The sequence below is a fragment of the Oryza sativa genome, chromosome 3, assembly GCF_034140825.1.
Source record: "Oryza sativa Japonica Group chromosome 3, ASM3414082v1".
Classification (NCBI taxonomy): Eukaryota; Viridiplantae; Streptophyta; class Magnoliopsida; order Poales; family Poaceae; genus Oryza; species Oryza sativa.
This window is the reverse complement of record NC_089037.1, coordinates 7,277,113-7,290,906: the sequence shown is the minus strand read 5'-3', so window position 1 is coordinate 7,290,906 and position 13,794 is coordinate 7,277,113. Positions and strand designations below refer to the sequence as shown.

Here is a 13,794-nt window from a genome sequence, read left to right as displayed (position 1 = left end):
TCTAAAATTTTGTTAATGAGCTACACATGCGGCCATCTTAGCAGAAAGTCGAAAGGGAGGAAAAGCCAAGAGACAAATAAACTTTAGTTGTTTGAGGAGAGAAAGATGTCAATGCCATCTCATTGCGAGGCTAGTTTATTTAGCGAGAGAGAGAAAAGGGAGATCCTAGATAGGATCAAGGCAAGGGCCGGGGGCACTTGTGGGAGAAAAATGATCGCCTGCATGTGTGAAGAATCTTCTCCCCCATCACCACCCCCATTGCTGATCACTAACAGTTGGGGCGTTTTTTCAGCAAAGCAATCACTTCGGTGACAAGGATGAGCTGTTCGTCTGCATAGTTTATCATTGGCAAAAACACTAGCTTTAATTTCATCTCCGGTCAGCTATCTACCACGGCATCAACAACTATATATATATATATATATATATATATATATATATATATATATATATATATATATTTGCATTCGTATATACGTGGCGTTTTGGAGTAGATTTTTTTTAGTGTGTATATATATGTATTTCTAGATAAATAAAGAAGAATGCGTGAACTGAATTTCCATCTAGCTGCCAAACTCCTGTCAGGACAACAGAAAAGAAGGCAAAGAGGGGGGTCGAGAGGAAATTAAAACGTACGCAGAGACTAATCAAAGAGGGTCATCAGCTTGCTAATCAAGTTATGATGAAGGTAATGGACAGTGCTCCATTAATTGCGTTGGCGAGATCGATTTGGCAGAGACTAGCCCCCTCATGATCCCATCTTAATAAACCCCCAAAACAAACAAACAAAGCCTTGATAAAAGCTGCCCATCCAATGAGTATATGAGACACATTCCCCCTTCAAAAAAAGGGGGCCAACACCCACACACCGATGCAGGCACAAAAGCAAAGAGATATTGACAAAGCCCTTTTTTTCATCTCACCTTGCACACACACACACACACACACACACACAACCCCTCTCTCTCCCTGGCTTAAGCTATATATGATCCCCTCATGCCCCAGCCCTTTCTACAACACAAACACATACACACACAATGCACCTTCACCTTTCCACCCCATAAAGCCTCCCTTGGCACCCCTATCCCACTAAGGAGCAAAAAGAGAACCAAACCAAGGCAGCTGCTGCAGAGGCAGTAGTAGTAGTAGTAGAAGTAGCTGCTGTGATCTAGCCTCTTGTGGTGGTAGCTCTAGCTCTAGAAGTGGTATTGTGGTGATAAGCTTAAGCTTAAGCTTATTAGTGATCCTCTCCCTTAAAAAGAAGAAAAGCTCCTTGCAGTTATGGCACTGGTCAAGAGCCACCACCAAATGTTGGCCTCTTCTTCCACCTCGTCCTCCTCACCCTCCTCCCAGCAGCAGCAGCCTCCACCGCCGGCGTCGAACTCCTCCAGCCTCGCCGCCGCCGCCGCCGACCAGCCCTCCCCCGCCAAGCGCAAGAGGCGCCCTCCCGGCACGCCAGGTACGTATATACGTATGTGTTGGAGACATTGATACCATCATGCATGCATGGTGTTCGATCATGGAGCCCGTGTGTACGTAGACCCAGATGCGGAGGTGGTGGCGCTGTCGCCGAGGACGCTGCTGGAGTCGGACAGGTACGTGTGCGAGATCTGCGGGCAGGGGTTCCAGCGGGAGCAGAACCTGCAGATGCACCGGCGCCGGCACAAGGTGCCGTGGCGGCTGGTCAAGCGCCCCGCGGCGGCGACGGCGGCGGAGGACGGCGGCGCCGCGGGTGGCGGCGGCGGCGCCGGCGGCGGCGCGGGCGGCGGAGGGGCGCGGAAGCGCGTGTTCGTGTGCCCGGAGCCGAGCTGCCTCCACCACGACCCGGCACACGCGCTGGGCGACCTCGTCGGCATCAAGAAGCACTTCCGGCGCAAGCACGGCGGCCGGCGGCAGTGGGTGTGTGCCCGCTGCGCCAAGGGCTACGCCGTCCAGTCCGACTACAAGGCCCACCTCAAGACCTGCGGCACCCGCGGCCACTCCTGCGACTGCGGCCGCGTCTTCTCCCGGTACGTACACCACCCCCTCTCCTCCTCCTCAAACCTACGTAGCGTTCATGGCGGCCGGCGACGCATGCACTACTACTACTACGTACGAACGCTAACCATCCATGATTAGCGATTGATACGATGACGTTTGGGTGGTTGGATATATATCATGATTATGTGCATACGTAATTAGATCTTGGAGTATTTAGATTTAAAGAGATGAATTTCGAATTGTTTTTGGTGGGAGACAGGGTTGCATGGAGATAAGACAAAAGCTATGGTACGTTTCAGGGTTTAAAACCTGCCACTGGGCTGTAGATATGATATCGCCACTCGGAGAGAGAAAAAAGAAAAAAAGAAAATTAAAAGGATGTGTGTTTTTGTAGCCGACACCAATTGACTAGCTATAGTTTGATCTGATCGATCCGTTGTTTAACTGGCTAGCTAGCTGACCAAAGAAAGAGCATATTTATGTACGGACTAATTGGATCGGGACTATTACTACTACTTCAGGTTCTTGCTGTTGATGCATGCTGATCACTTACATACATACATCCTGCTAGGTAGCTAGGGTCCAGTAGTACGCATATATCCATCGAGATTAATCGAAAACTATTTTCTAGCTAGACTGAAAAAGGGAGAGAAAAAATTAAATCAGAGGAGATCGATGAGATCATGGAAGAGATGAAAAAGCAGGGCAGACGCCTGGCATATGATCGTTTCGGTGGCGGGTTGCGGTAGGACCGAAAATTCCTACAGGAAAGCGACCGCATATCGACCAAAAACTGTCTCTGCGCATTTCACCCAACAGCTAAGCTAAGTGTAGTAGTAGCAGCGATAGCTCCAGCTTCCGGCCAGTTACGCTGATAAGATGGCTGGTTGTTGTAGTCCTAACTCAAAGTAAGTAAAACATGAGCGCCACTGTTTGTTCATGTGCAAACATAATGCCTGCCAGAGCTAATCAGCCATTAATAGCTTGTAGGAGTAGCATTTTAGCATGCGAGTTACTAGCAGCTATTTATGGATCTTAATTCTGTGAAAACTTATCAGGTGGCTGTAGTAACTGCTATCGTCACGTAACTTTAACCACAAATTACTTTTAAATAATTACTTCCTCCAATCCATATTATCAGTTGTTTTGTCAAAGTCAAACTTCTTCAAATCTAACCAAGTTTATAGGAAAAAGTAGTAACATTTTCAACCCAAAACAAATTTGTTACGAAAATATATTCAATTATTGATTTGATGAAACTAATTTGGTGTTGTAAATATTACTATATTTATCTATAAACTTAGTCAAATTTAAAGCAGTTTGATTTTGATCAAAGTCAAAACGATTTATAACCTGAAACGGAGGGAGAACATTATAATTAAGAAAACTTGTGTGGTTATATTAATGATGATGTACACTTCGGTAATATAACATATTTTTAAGTAGTATTTATTTTTTTCCAGAAAAATTACCAGAAGTTTAAACCTGTATAGTGACATAGCCAATTATTTAAGAATGAAGTATATAATATCTCTATCAAATATAGCAATCAAGTACGTGATAGGATAATCCTGACCTGCCTAGATTTACAGTAATAGAATTAGAATGTGTGTTTGATCCCGTAATAGAACGGACACTAGTACTACATGTAGATGTCCTAGGGAGTGAGATGATGTGGACGAGGCAAGGTGCAAGGTGACGAAGCAGAGGTCGCTAGGTAGGTAAAGACAAGCTGCTCCATTCCTCGGACCCCTGGATCCACCACCAAAGTACAACCACGCGCGGACGGGGCACATCACCAGATCGCCCGGAGCTAAGCTATACACAGGCCACCATGTGCACCCATCCATCATCCATGCACACACAACAGCATCATCTCCTCCTCTGTTTTTTTCTCTCCAGGACAAGAGCTTCCCACTAGGCGATCGCTTTAATAATTGGCAGTAGCTAAGCCACACTCTCTTGTCACTGACCAGCCCATAAATATACCGGACGAGCAGCAGCATCAGCAGCATATGCAGCATGTTTTCCCCTGCAGATACCGATATGATCGTTGCTTCTTCCATATGTCGTCGTCGTCGTCGACGACTGGTTTTCTAGCTCGATCAATAATGGCGTAAGTGCAGGCGCCATCACTAGCTAGCTGTGTGTGTAGTATATGTGTACAGTGCTGCTGTTGGTTGGTCCCTTGGACGGACTGGTCGCGCGTGGCCATTTAGTCAGCAATGGAACGTAGCTAGCTTCCTTGATGGGTTTAACGATGGCATATGGTGGTCCATCCCATGGGTTTCATCTGGTTGTCTCATGCTCTCATCGATCTGTCAGTGTGTGTCTTGTTCGAGATCGATGCGTTGCTTTCGATCGATCTACATGTACAGATGATCAATCAGTCGATCAGATCGATCGCCGTGTTTTTGTTGTGTTTGGTGATAAGATGGTGGTTAAGTGGTATGATTAGTGTGTGCTAATGGCGGTGGTTGTGTGTGTTGGTTGCAGAGTGGAGAGCTTCATAGAGCACCAGGATGCGTGTAACTCTGGACGTGTGCGCGGTGAGGTCGTGCCCGTGGCCACGACGCTGCCGGTCATCCGTCCCGCGGCGCTGCGGCATCATCACCATCATCCGCCGCCGCCGCCGCCTGAGCTGCAGCTCCTCCCGGCGTCCACCACGGCGCCGTTGGCCGCCGCGTTCTCGTCCAACTCCACGACCACCGGCTCCTCCTCCCACGAGCAACACGCGACGACGATGACAACGACGAAGCTGCAGCTCTCAATCGGCCCCGCCGCCGTCGTCGCCGCGGCGTCCGGCGGCGGCGGCGCCTGCGCCGCGGCGGCAGGAGGGGAGGAGGAGCAGCAGCGGGAAGAGGTGAGGCGCGCGCTGGAGGAGAAGACCGCGGCGGACGCGGCGCGGGAGCGGGCGCGCGAGGAGGCCGCGGCGGCGGAGCGCGCGCTGGAGGACGCCCGCCGCGCGCGCCACCGGGCGCGCGGGGAGCTCGAGAAGGCGCTCGCGCTGCGGGACCACGCGGCGCGCCTGATCGCGCAGGTGACCTGCCACGCGTGCCGGCAGCGCTCGCTCGCCGTGATGTCCATGGCCGCCATCGACGGCCACGGCGCGTCGGCGGTGGCGCGCGAGCACCTGAGGGGCGGCGGCGTCGGCGCCGGCATCTAGCTGATATGTACATGCATGCACATGTACAACTTGTACGTTCACGTGTGTACGTGCACGCGTATGTATGTAAAGCAAGGGGGGTTGGGTGACGACGGTGTAATTCATCTTTTTTTTTAGCCGCAAATTGATGAAGTGTACGTAGTTTCGTAGGTCGTTTCGAGCTTCGGTCGATCGATGTCATTGTTGGGAAAATTATCAAAGGTGGTATTTGCAACTTTTGCATGAATGCACCCTGGCACCATTATACTCCCTCCGTATCGAAATATTTAACACCGTTGACTTTTTAGCATATGTTTGACCGTTCGCCTTATTCAAAAACTTTTGTGAAATATGTAAAATTATATGCCTACATAAAAATATATTTAACAATGAATCAAATGATAGGAAAAGAATTAATAATTATTTAAATTTTTTGAATAAGACGAATGGTCAAACATGTGCTAAAAAGTCAACGGCGTCAAACATTTCGAAACAAAGGGAGTAGTTTTTAGGGTGCTAAAAAGTTGCTCTTTTTTTTTTACTGGAAAAGTTGCTCCTTTAATCTGGACTGGTAATGGTTCTAGGTTACTACTTAATGGTGTATCGCTGCATCAATCTGTAAATGATACTTCAATCACTATAAAATAAATTAATGGTGTATCGCGGCATCAATCTGTAAATGATACTTCAATCACTATAAAATAAATTAATGGTGTATCGCGGCATCAATCTGTAAATGATACTTCAATCACTATAAAATAAATTAATGGTGTATCGCGGCATCAATAAACCGCTGTTTTGAAACGGAAATGTCTGACTTACACTGAACTTTTGGCCTAGTCCGGTTTACCCCATAAACCGCAAAATTAGACATTTTTAACTCTAAACTTTTCAATCCGAATGAAGTACTCTCTCACTCAATCCAATGCGGTTTTGGTTTCACGTAACATGTGTAGGCAATAATTTAACTGATGTGATAATCCAATTAACAAAATAAAATAAAAAAAATTGGTGAGGCCGACCTATTAGTGTTGCTGTTGCTGCTTGTTTACCTCTCTAGCATCCTCTCTTCTTGATCTCTCCATCCTGAAGCATCTCTATGGTTGGGTTAGCCTGAAGATGTCCTCCCATTCCTCCTCCCTCCGTACTCTCTCTCTCTCTCTCTCTCATAGAGCTGTAGGATGCCATGATGCCTTGGCTTCCCTTTCCTTCCCCTTTCTTCCATCCTCTCCCATGGCGACTGGCAGCTAAAGGCACGTGGATTGCACCCCAAATTCACAGTGCCACAGAGAATGGAGGGGGCGATAGGGGCAAATCTCAGGAAGGGAAGAAGAGGCGTAGTTTGCCATCTTGGGGCGAGAAGGAATATGCCCCCTCATCACCGGGAAGAAGTAATTGTGGAAGGGAATTTAAGCGGCCACAAGGTGGTGGCGTTGACAAGTTCCTACCTGTTGCCACGTCTACCTGGTTGCCCCTTTTGTTAATTTGGTAGCGTCAGACCTTGCCTATGTTGGTTCAGTTGTGTACATCACCCCCATCACCATTGCGGGTCAGCCTGCAAATGGGGCGGGTCGGCCCGTTGGACCGCTGGCCCGACCCTCAAAATTCGGCTCCAGAAGGTTTATGGGTCGACCCATATAATTTTAGGGTCAAACGAGTCCAGGAACCAGTGCACCCTGGGTCGACCCGTAATCGGCTTATCACAGCACTGCGTAGGGGCGACGCACTCCTCAGCTAGATCGAGGCGGCGGCGGCGGCTTCAGGTTGGGGCGACGCGCCCCAGGCTGGATCGAGGGCTCGAGGCGGCAGCGGCGGCGGCGGCAACGGCGACGACGACTTCAGGTTGGGGCGACGCGTCCCGGCTGGAGCGGCGGCGGCGGCGGCTTCGGGTTCGGGGCGACGCAGTCCCGGGCTCCGGCCCGGCTGGATCGAGACGGTAGCAGCGGCTCCAAGCTTACAAGCTAGGCGGCGATGCGCTCCCGCTGTCCATTATTGATTTAGCCCAACCTTGCTTCAGGCTGCAGCTTCAGCAGCGACGACGCCGGCGATCATCAGGATTATGAGCATGGAGTGTGAGTGTTCTTTGTTATTGCGTCTTGGGCAGAAGAGCATGTTGTTAGATTGGGTGTCATTTGCTTGATGAAGTACTACTGGTTGCTAGTAGTGATGTTTGTGTTTTAGAATGCGAAGATTTGTGCAAAGGAATCACAAATTCTGAATGGAACATCTAGGAAAGTTAATGGAGTTATATCTGTTTCTTTAAAATTTCTAGATTGAATTTTCTGAATCCAATTCAATTTGTTTTTCTTTTGCTTCTATTCTGAATTGTTTAACCATGATTTGTCAATTTATATTATCATCTTGTCCGGCTGCATTTTATTTGATGCTTATCAACTACTGAACTCTGCTATCTTTGCATGTCGCTGCTTGGACAAGTGCACTGTTATGTTGTCTGGAGTAGGAACCTAACGGGGCGACCAGTGCCACCAGAGAGGGGCGGGCCAATGTTTGTCTCTGGTTTCAACTGGTGCCCAAAAGCAAATGGGTCAGAGGGTATAGGGAACGGGCCTACCTGCCCCGCCCCATTTGCAGGCTGAATTGCGGGCTCCACCTTTAGCTTCTCCGTCACCGGCTTTCATCCTCTCTGCTCCCCTCCTTCCTCCGGCACCTGTGCATACTCCTCTCTTCCCTCCTTGGCACGGGTGGCGTAGATATATAGGTTGACCCTAGAGAGGAGCGCAAGTAGAAAAGAATATGAAGCAAACGACATATAGGTATAGATATTTCTTTCTTTATATATATATAAGTTGATTATCCCACCTGGATGATTGAGTGCCACCTGATACAACGTTGCCACGAGAGTCAGGGGGGATTAGGGGAAGCATGCTACACCAAACGTTTAGGGGGGCAAGTCAAACATTTTCTTTTCTTAAAATGATTATGCATTTTTTTTATATCTCCATCCCAAAATGTACCAATTTTTTACTATTCGGGAACATAGCCAACAATTATTTTAAGATAGTGTGAGCACACTCAAATATGTATATATGGGATCCGTTACTCATTGCTGAAAACAAAATATATTATAGTATTACCGTGGATAAAAAAATAGTAGGATATTTCTAATAGTCACATGCGGATTGATTTAATTTCGTTGTATTTTCTCTATACTAAAATATATTAATTTCTATTTCCCTACCTACGTACCTTTGCTTCATGAATTGAGAAATCCCAATTGCTAGAAGTGAACATATTTATTGACGGACGAAGTAGCATTGTATCTCAAAATAAAAGGATTTCTGGCTACATATATATCTGGATAAACACGAATAAAAAATATTTATATCATGGGATGAGGGAGTAATGTCTCTTGGATTTACTTAAGAAATATATAGCCATATTTGTGTTGCGATTGTATTAGAGCTCTAACACACACACACACACACACACACACACAAAATATCAAATTACAGCGTTTGGACAAAGCCGCTATCAAAGACGTAGTAGTACAATATTCTAGGTACGTAGATGAAACGATCTCTTTAACCATACCTCAATGCATATACAGTACTCATCTTAGACTCTTATTAGTGAGCAAACAAATACAGTAGTTGTGGCAACAGGGATGCCATTGCATGATGCACATCGTTCGAGTATTCGACTCGTTTACATCGAGCTGGACTCAGCCTGGAGTAATAATCAATCTGAGCCAGTAGTTTACAGCATCAGTGCGTCACTGAAAAGAGGCTGCAGCGGCGTCAGGAGGAGGATTCAGAGGATGCCGTTCCTTTCGCAAAAGGAACCAAAAAACGCCTTTACTCATCCTGCTTTTAACCGCACGATCCAGGCGCAGAGCCCCCCCTTCCCGGTCGGCGCAGCTGCGAGCAACTGCAGCGCGCAATCCATTTCGTCACCCAGTGCGCTCTGAATTCCCCGTGAACTCTGCCGCAGTAAAAACGCTCGATTACCTTCGCTTTTTTCCTTTCTTTTTTTTCGCCCAGTCCTCCTGCACAGCGAGATGAGGGAATATGCCCTGATTTTATACATGGCTGGGCCGGTCTGTGGGGACGTGTGTTCTTGGGCTTCACCACATGGCCTGTTCGGTAGTAAAAACTTTGCCTCATCTGAAACAAACCTGGCGACGTCGCGGTGACTTTTACCAGAAGGGTACTCGAGTCGTTTTGCCAGTTGCATTCGATCTCTTCGATGGCGTTGTCAGTCAAATGTGTCGTGCCACTGTGTGCCTGTGACTTGGCCACATCGTACGACCATCCGGCGAGGTACAGTGCTAGTACAGTATACAAGTTTTGCAAGGATTTTGTTTGTACGGTCGAAATGTTCAGAATTGTTTTGCAAGGGGGCAATGCCAATGTGTCAGAGCACGCTCTTGGGTAAATAATCATCGATGGAGTACTACAGACTACAGAGTGCTCCAACGTTGGAGCTCCCGGTCGAATAGATTGTGACAATGTAGTTTGACCTACTCTAGCCGCTTGCAAAGCATTTGCAAAGCAAATGCTCCTCCGATGACTACTACTGGTTCCTTAGCTAGACACCGCCCTACCTAGTACTCCTAGCTTAGCTATGGTGGCAACTTGACAAGCTTGCATTGGCGACCAACATGTGATTCCATAAAAGCTGTGAGGTGAGGTGAGATGCCATGAGATGATCGATATATGTAATACACTCTTGCAAAGCTTTGCCCCTAGTACGCTTTCTTTCTTCTTCCTTTTTGTTTGATTCTTCTCTTTTCTCAAGACGTGATCGATGCGAGCCGCTTTTTGGTCGCACGTATCGGCGTAAGCACGCTCTGCCAGGGGCCCCTGCACCGGCACGACGCTGTCACGGCGGCTCGTGACGAGACGAGGCGCGGTTCGGTTGGTTGGGCGGTTGATTCCGCCGAGATCGACGAGGACGACGCGACGACGCAAAAGCTAGCGACGTTCGGTTCGTACGTGCCGGTGGCAGATGGCACGGCCGGCGTTCACAATGCGTATAACTGGCATTCAACCTTAGGCAGCCCCAGCCAAGATTCCACGCCACGTCGGATGTTTCCGTTACCAAGTGAAGAAAATGGAGCCTAAATGAGTCGCATGTTTCTCGTCAGATTTGTCAGGGATTCGTCTGGATAGCCCACGACGGCCAAGGGAGGAGGGCTGCCGGACGGAGAAGAGGACGGAAGGCGCCACCGAGGAGAGGGTATAGGCCACGCCGCCGCTCGTCGTCGTCGCCTTGGACAACGGGCGCCGACGAGGAGGGGAGATGAGATTTGGCACTAGCAAGCTGAGGGGAGAGGGGAGATCCGACGAGCCGCTGCCATCGCCCAAGGCCAGATCTAGCGAGCCCAGATCGGATATGGCCGCCCCGCCTAGCGCCATCACTGCTCGGACCACCGCTTCTCCTGACGCTATTGCCGCTTAGGCTGCTGCTCCGCCCGGCCGCCCCGCCACAGTGGAAGGAGAAGAGGAGAGCGTGCAAGTCGCCGCTCGAGCGTGAGAGGGAAAGAGAGAGAGAAAGAGAGAGAGAGAGAGAGTGGAAGGCATGATAGAGGGGAAAAAAGAGGAGAGAAGGGACTTCTGTATTTTTGTAGACCCCACTTAAGGCTACAGTATTGTGACACGAGTGTCTAATACTGGTCTTGAGCCAACTGACATGTGAGACTTGGCATGCGAGTAAGAAGCACTGTAAATGCTCTAATGGAAGCTTTTCCTTGGCTCGGCTCGGCCTCGTCTATAACAATTTTGATCGATTTGACACGCTCGATGTACCTATATCTCTCTCTCTCGCACGTGCTAGCGTGTGCACTCCGGAATTATGCAATCAGAGCCGATGAAATCGTCACACTTTGCTTTATTCAACACGATCGTCAAGAGCCGCAGTTTTTGTTGTTACGTTCCTCAGAGCAGCACGCACGTCGGCCGGCGCCTGGAAACACGAAGCGGTCGCCGGCGAGTGCTCATATCTCGCCGTCCCAGAGGTCGTCGAGCGACTTGTAGGGCCCGTGGTCGGAGACGAAGCGGAGGGCACGGTTGATCTTCCGCTGCGGGATGCCGGCGATCCTCTGCCTCTCCTCCTCCGTCAGCTCCCATCCGACGATGTCCAGGTTCTCCCGCATCCGCGCCTCGTCGAAGCTCTTCACGATCAGGCAGTCCCCTTGCTCGTACACCCACCTCAGGCACACCTGCCAAATCAACACACACACGTCAGTTGCTGCTGAGACGACGGCGCGACACGAACACACGCGTGCAAATGTAGACGTGACGTGCCTGGGCTACGGTCTTGCCCTTGGATTGGGCGATGTCGCGGAGCACGGCGGAGGCCATGACGGAGTCGCTGCCCCAGTGCGTGCCGCTGGCGCCCAGCGGCGAGTAGGCGCAGATCTGGACGCCCTTCTCCCTGCACAGCTCCCTCAGCTTCCTCTGCTGCCACACCGGGTTCACCTCCACCTGCACGTACGTACGTACCGTGACAAACCAAACGCAACGCAAACCCAACACAATAAGCAAATCAACCATTAAAAAAAGGTTATAACATTTTTGGTTGTTGCAGCATTGTGAATTGTGCAAACCAACCTGGTTGACGGCGGGAGGGATGGTGGCGAAGGAGAGCAGGGTGTCGAGCTTTTTGCAGGAGAAGTTGCAGACGCCGATGGCCTTGGCGAGGCCCAGGCGGTGGCACTCCTCCATGGCCTCCCAGACGGCCCGCATGTCGAACGGCACGAAGTCGTCGGCGGTGAAGGGGGCCTTGTACCGGCCCGGCTTCATGGACACAGGCCAGTGCACCAGGTACAAGTCCACGTACTCCATCTGAAGGTTCCTGCATATATACGTGTGGGATGAGCATGTGCTTTCTGTTAATTAAGGTGAGTCTTAACCTTTCATAATCAGTTGATTAGTCGCATGGTGCCTCAGATAGAAATTAAATGCACTGCAGTTAATGAGGGACTAATATCTGTTTGGAGGTGGCAGCCAAGATGGTAATGAAAGAATTTGTCTCGTGGCTAATGCAGTATCTTCCAAAATTAAAAGCACTCAAACAGTTTGGTTTTTCAACTACATTCAAAATTCAAAAAATAAACTAGAAATTAGAAATTAGGTTTTCTAGCTTTTTTAAATTATTAGAAACTAGTTACCAACTAGATACTCAAGGCATCCCTATACTCAAGGCATAGGAGTGGTCGGCACGTGATATACTCAAGGCATTCCTATACTCAAAGATGAGCATCAGCACGACAACCAAAGAGTAAGACTTTTTATAATTTGTCTTGTTAAGATTAAAGAATAATATCACATACAATTTTGCTATATATTTGTCGATAAATTTTCCCCCAAAAATTTGACAGATGTAATTACAGTACAATCATAGTGTAATTACACTGTAACATGCATGTAATTACACTGTAACTATAATGTAACTTCTATGTAACTTTTAAAAATCTCTCCGTAACATGTTATTTTGGTAAAATAGAGGTTGTGGGAACAAACTATTTCACATGTGTGTGTGCTGTGATTTTTTTTCTTCCTCATCAAAACAAATCTTATAATAGATCTAACAATTCAAAATTACGTGAAACTTACGTACAAGTTACACTATAGTTATATAGTTATATGCAAGTTACAGTGTAATTACACTACAATTGTATTATAATTACATCTATCAAATTTTTAGGAGAAAATTTGTCGACAAATGTATAGGTGGTCCCTATCACATATCCTAATTCCACAATAAATTTTCCTTTATTTAAGATAATGCCTTTGTTTTTCTTATAGGCCTGGCCCAACCGATTACTCCAAACAACTCGTAATAATCCACTACTAAAATCACAATTCTTCACTTGATTCCGCCGGAATCTTATACGGGGGCAAAGAGAAGGGGGGGGGGGGGGGGGGGGGCATACATACCATAGCGTCTGCCTGAGCGCGGGGAGCACCCTGTCGCGGTGCGCGTCGCTGCACCAGAGCTTGGACGTGATGAAGAGGTCAGCGCGGGAGGCGATGGCGCCGGACCGCACGGCCTCGGCGGCGGCCTCGCCGATGGGCGCCTCGGTCTCGTAGTGCGCCGCGGTGTCGAAGTGGCGGTACCCGGCCTCGATGGCCTTGAGCACGGCGCGCCGGATGGGCTCCGGCCTCGGCCCCTGCACCGCCGTGCCCATGCCGACGCGCGGCATGCCGAAGCCCGCGCCCTTGGCGCCTGCGCCGCCGTCGCTCATGGCTGGAGGCAGAGTGTCCCCCTCTCTTGGACGGACTGCGGCAATGGATTGGAGGATTTCGTGGGGGTTTTTATGGCAAATTGGCAAAGCATATATAAACACGACGACTTGGGTGCGGTGTTGACGGAATTCGCCGTGACACCGGTTGGTTATTTGGTTGTCGTCGGTGACCAGTACAAAACTATTCGATGCTTTCGCAGAATTTTCTCAAAAAAGAGGAGGAAAAGGTGGATATTTTGAGGCGCGCATCGCGCCTGATCGTTCTCGTTTTCCTCTCGGATTTGTTTTTGGATCGTAACGGAAGTTCATTTGCGATTTGACGGGAAAAGGAGAGCCGTTACTCAAGCCTATGCTGATCTAAGGAGAAGGGGAGGCGGCCCATATCACGCCATCCTGGTTTTGTAGCATAGCGAGACCGGCCAAGCTCATGCAGTCATAGGCTTGGTTCTTTGCGTTACAT

At 48.9% G+C, this 13,794-nt stretch overlaps 2 protein-coding genes across 2 annotated transcripts; one reads left to right on the top strand and one right to left on the bottom strand.

Annotated features, from left to right (window-relative positions):
* Positions 1-1,010: 1,010 nt before the first annotated feature.
* On the top strand, positions 1,011-5,364 carry LOC9270511 (protein indeterminate-domain 16). Its single transcript, XM_015773933.3, has 3 exons — positions 1,011-1,459; positions 1,541-2,009; positions 4,477-5,364. Exons 1-3 carry the CDS (start codon positions 1,282-1,284, stop codon positions 5,144-5,146), a joined length of 1,317 nt encoding a protein of 438 aa, XP_015629419.1. The 5' UTR covers positions 1,011-1,281; the 3' UTR covers positions 5,147-5,364.
* Positions 5,365-10,955: 5,591 nt separating this feature from the next.
* Positions 10,956-13,396, bottom strand: LOC4332187 (deoxymugineic acid synthase 1-like). The gene is made up of 4 exons (XM_015775463.3): positions 13,027-13,396; positions 11,698-11,941; positions 11,392-11,571; positions 10,956-11,306 (listed from the first exon to the last, which is right to left on the bottom strand). Exons 1-4 carry the CDS (start codon positions 13,332-13,334, stop codon positions 11,082-11,084), a joined length of 957 nt encoding a protein of 318 aa, XP_015630949.1. The 5' UTR covers positions 13,335-13,396; the 3' UTR covers positions 10,956-11,081.
* Positions 13,397-13,794: the final 398 nt, after the last annotated feature.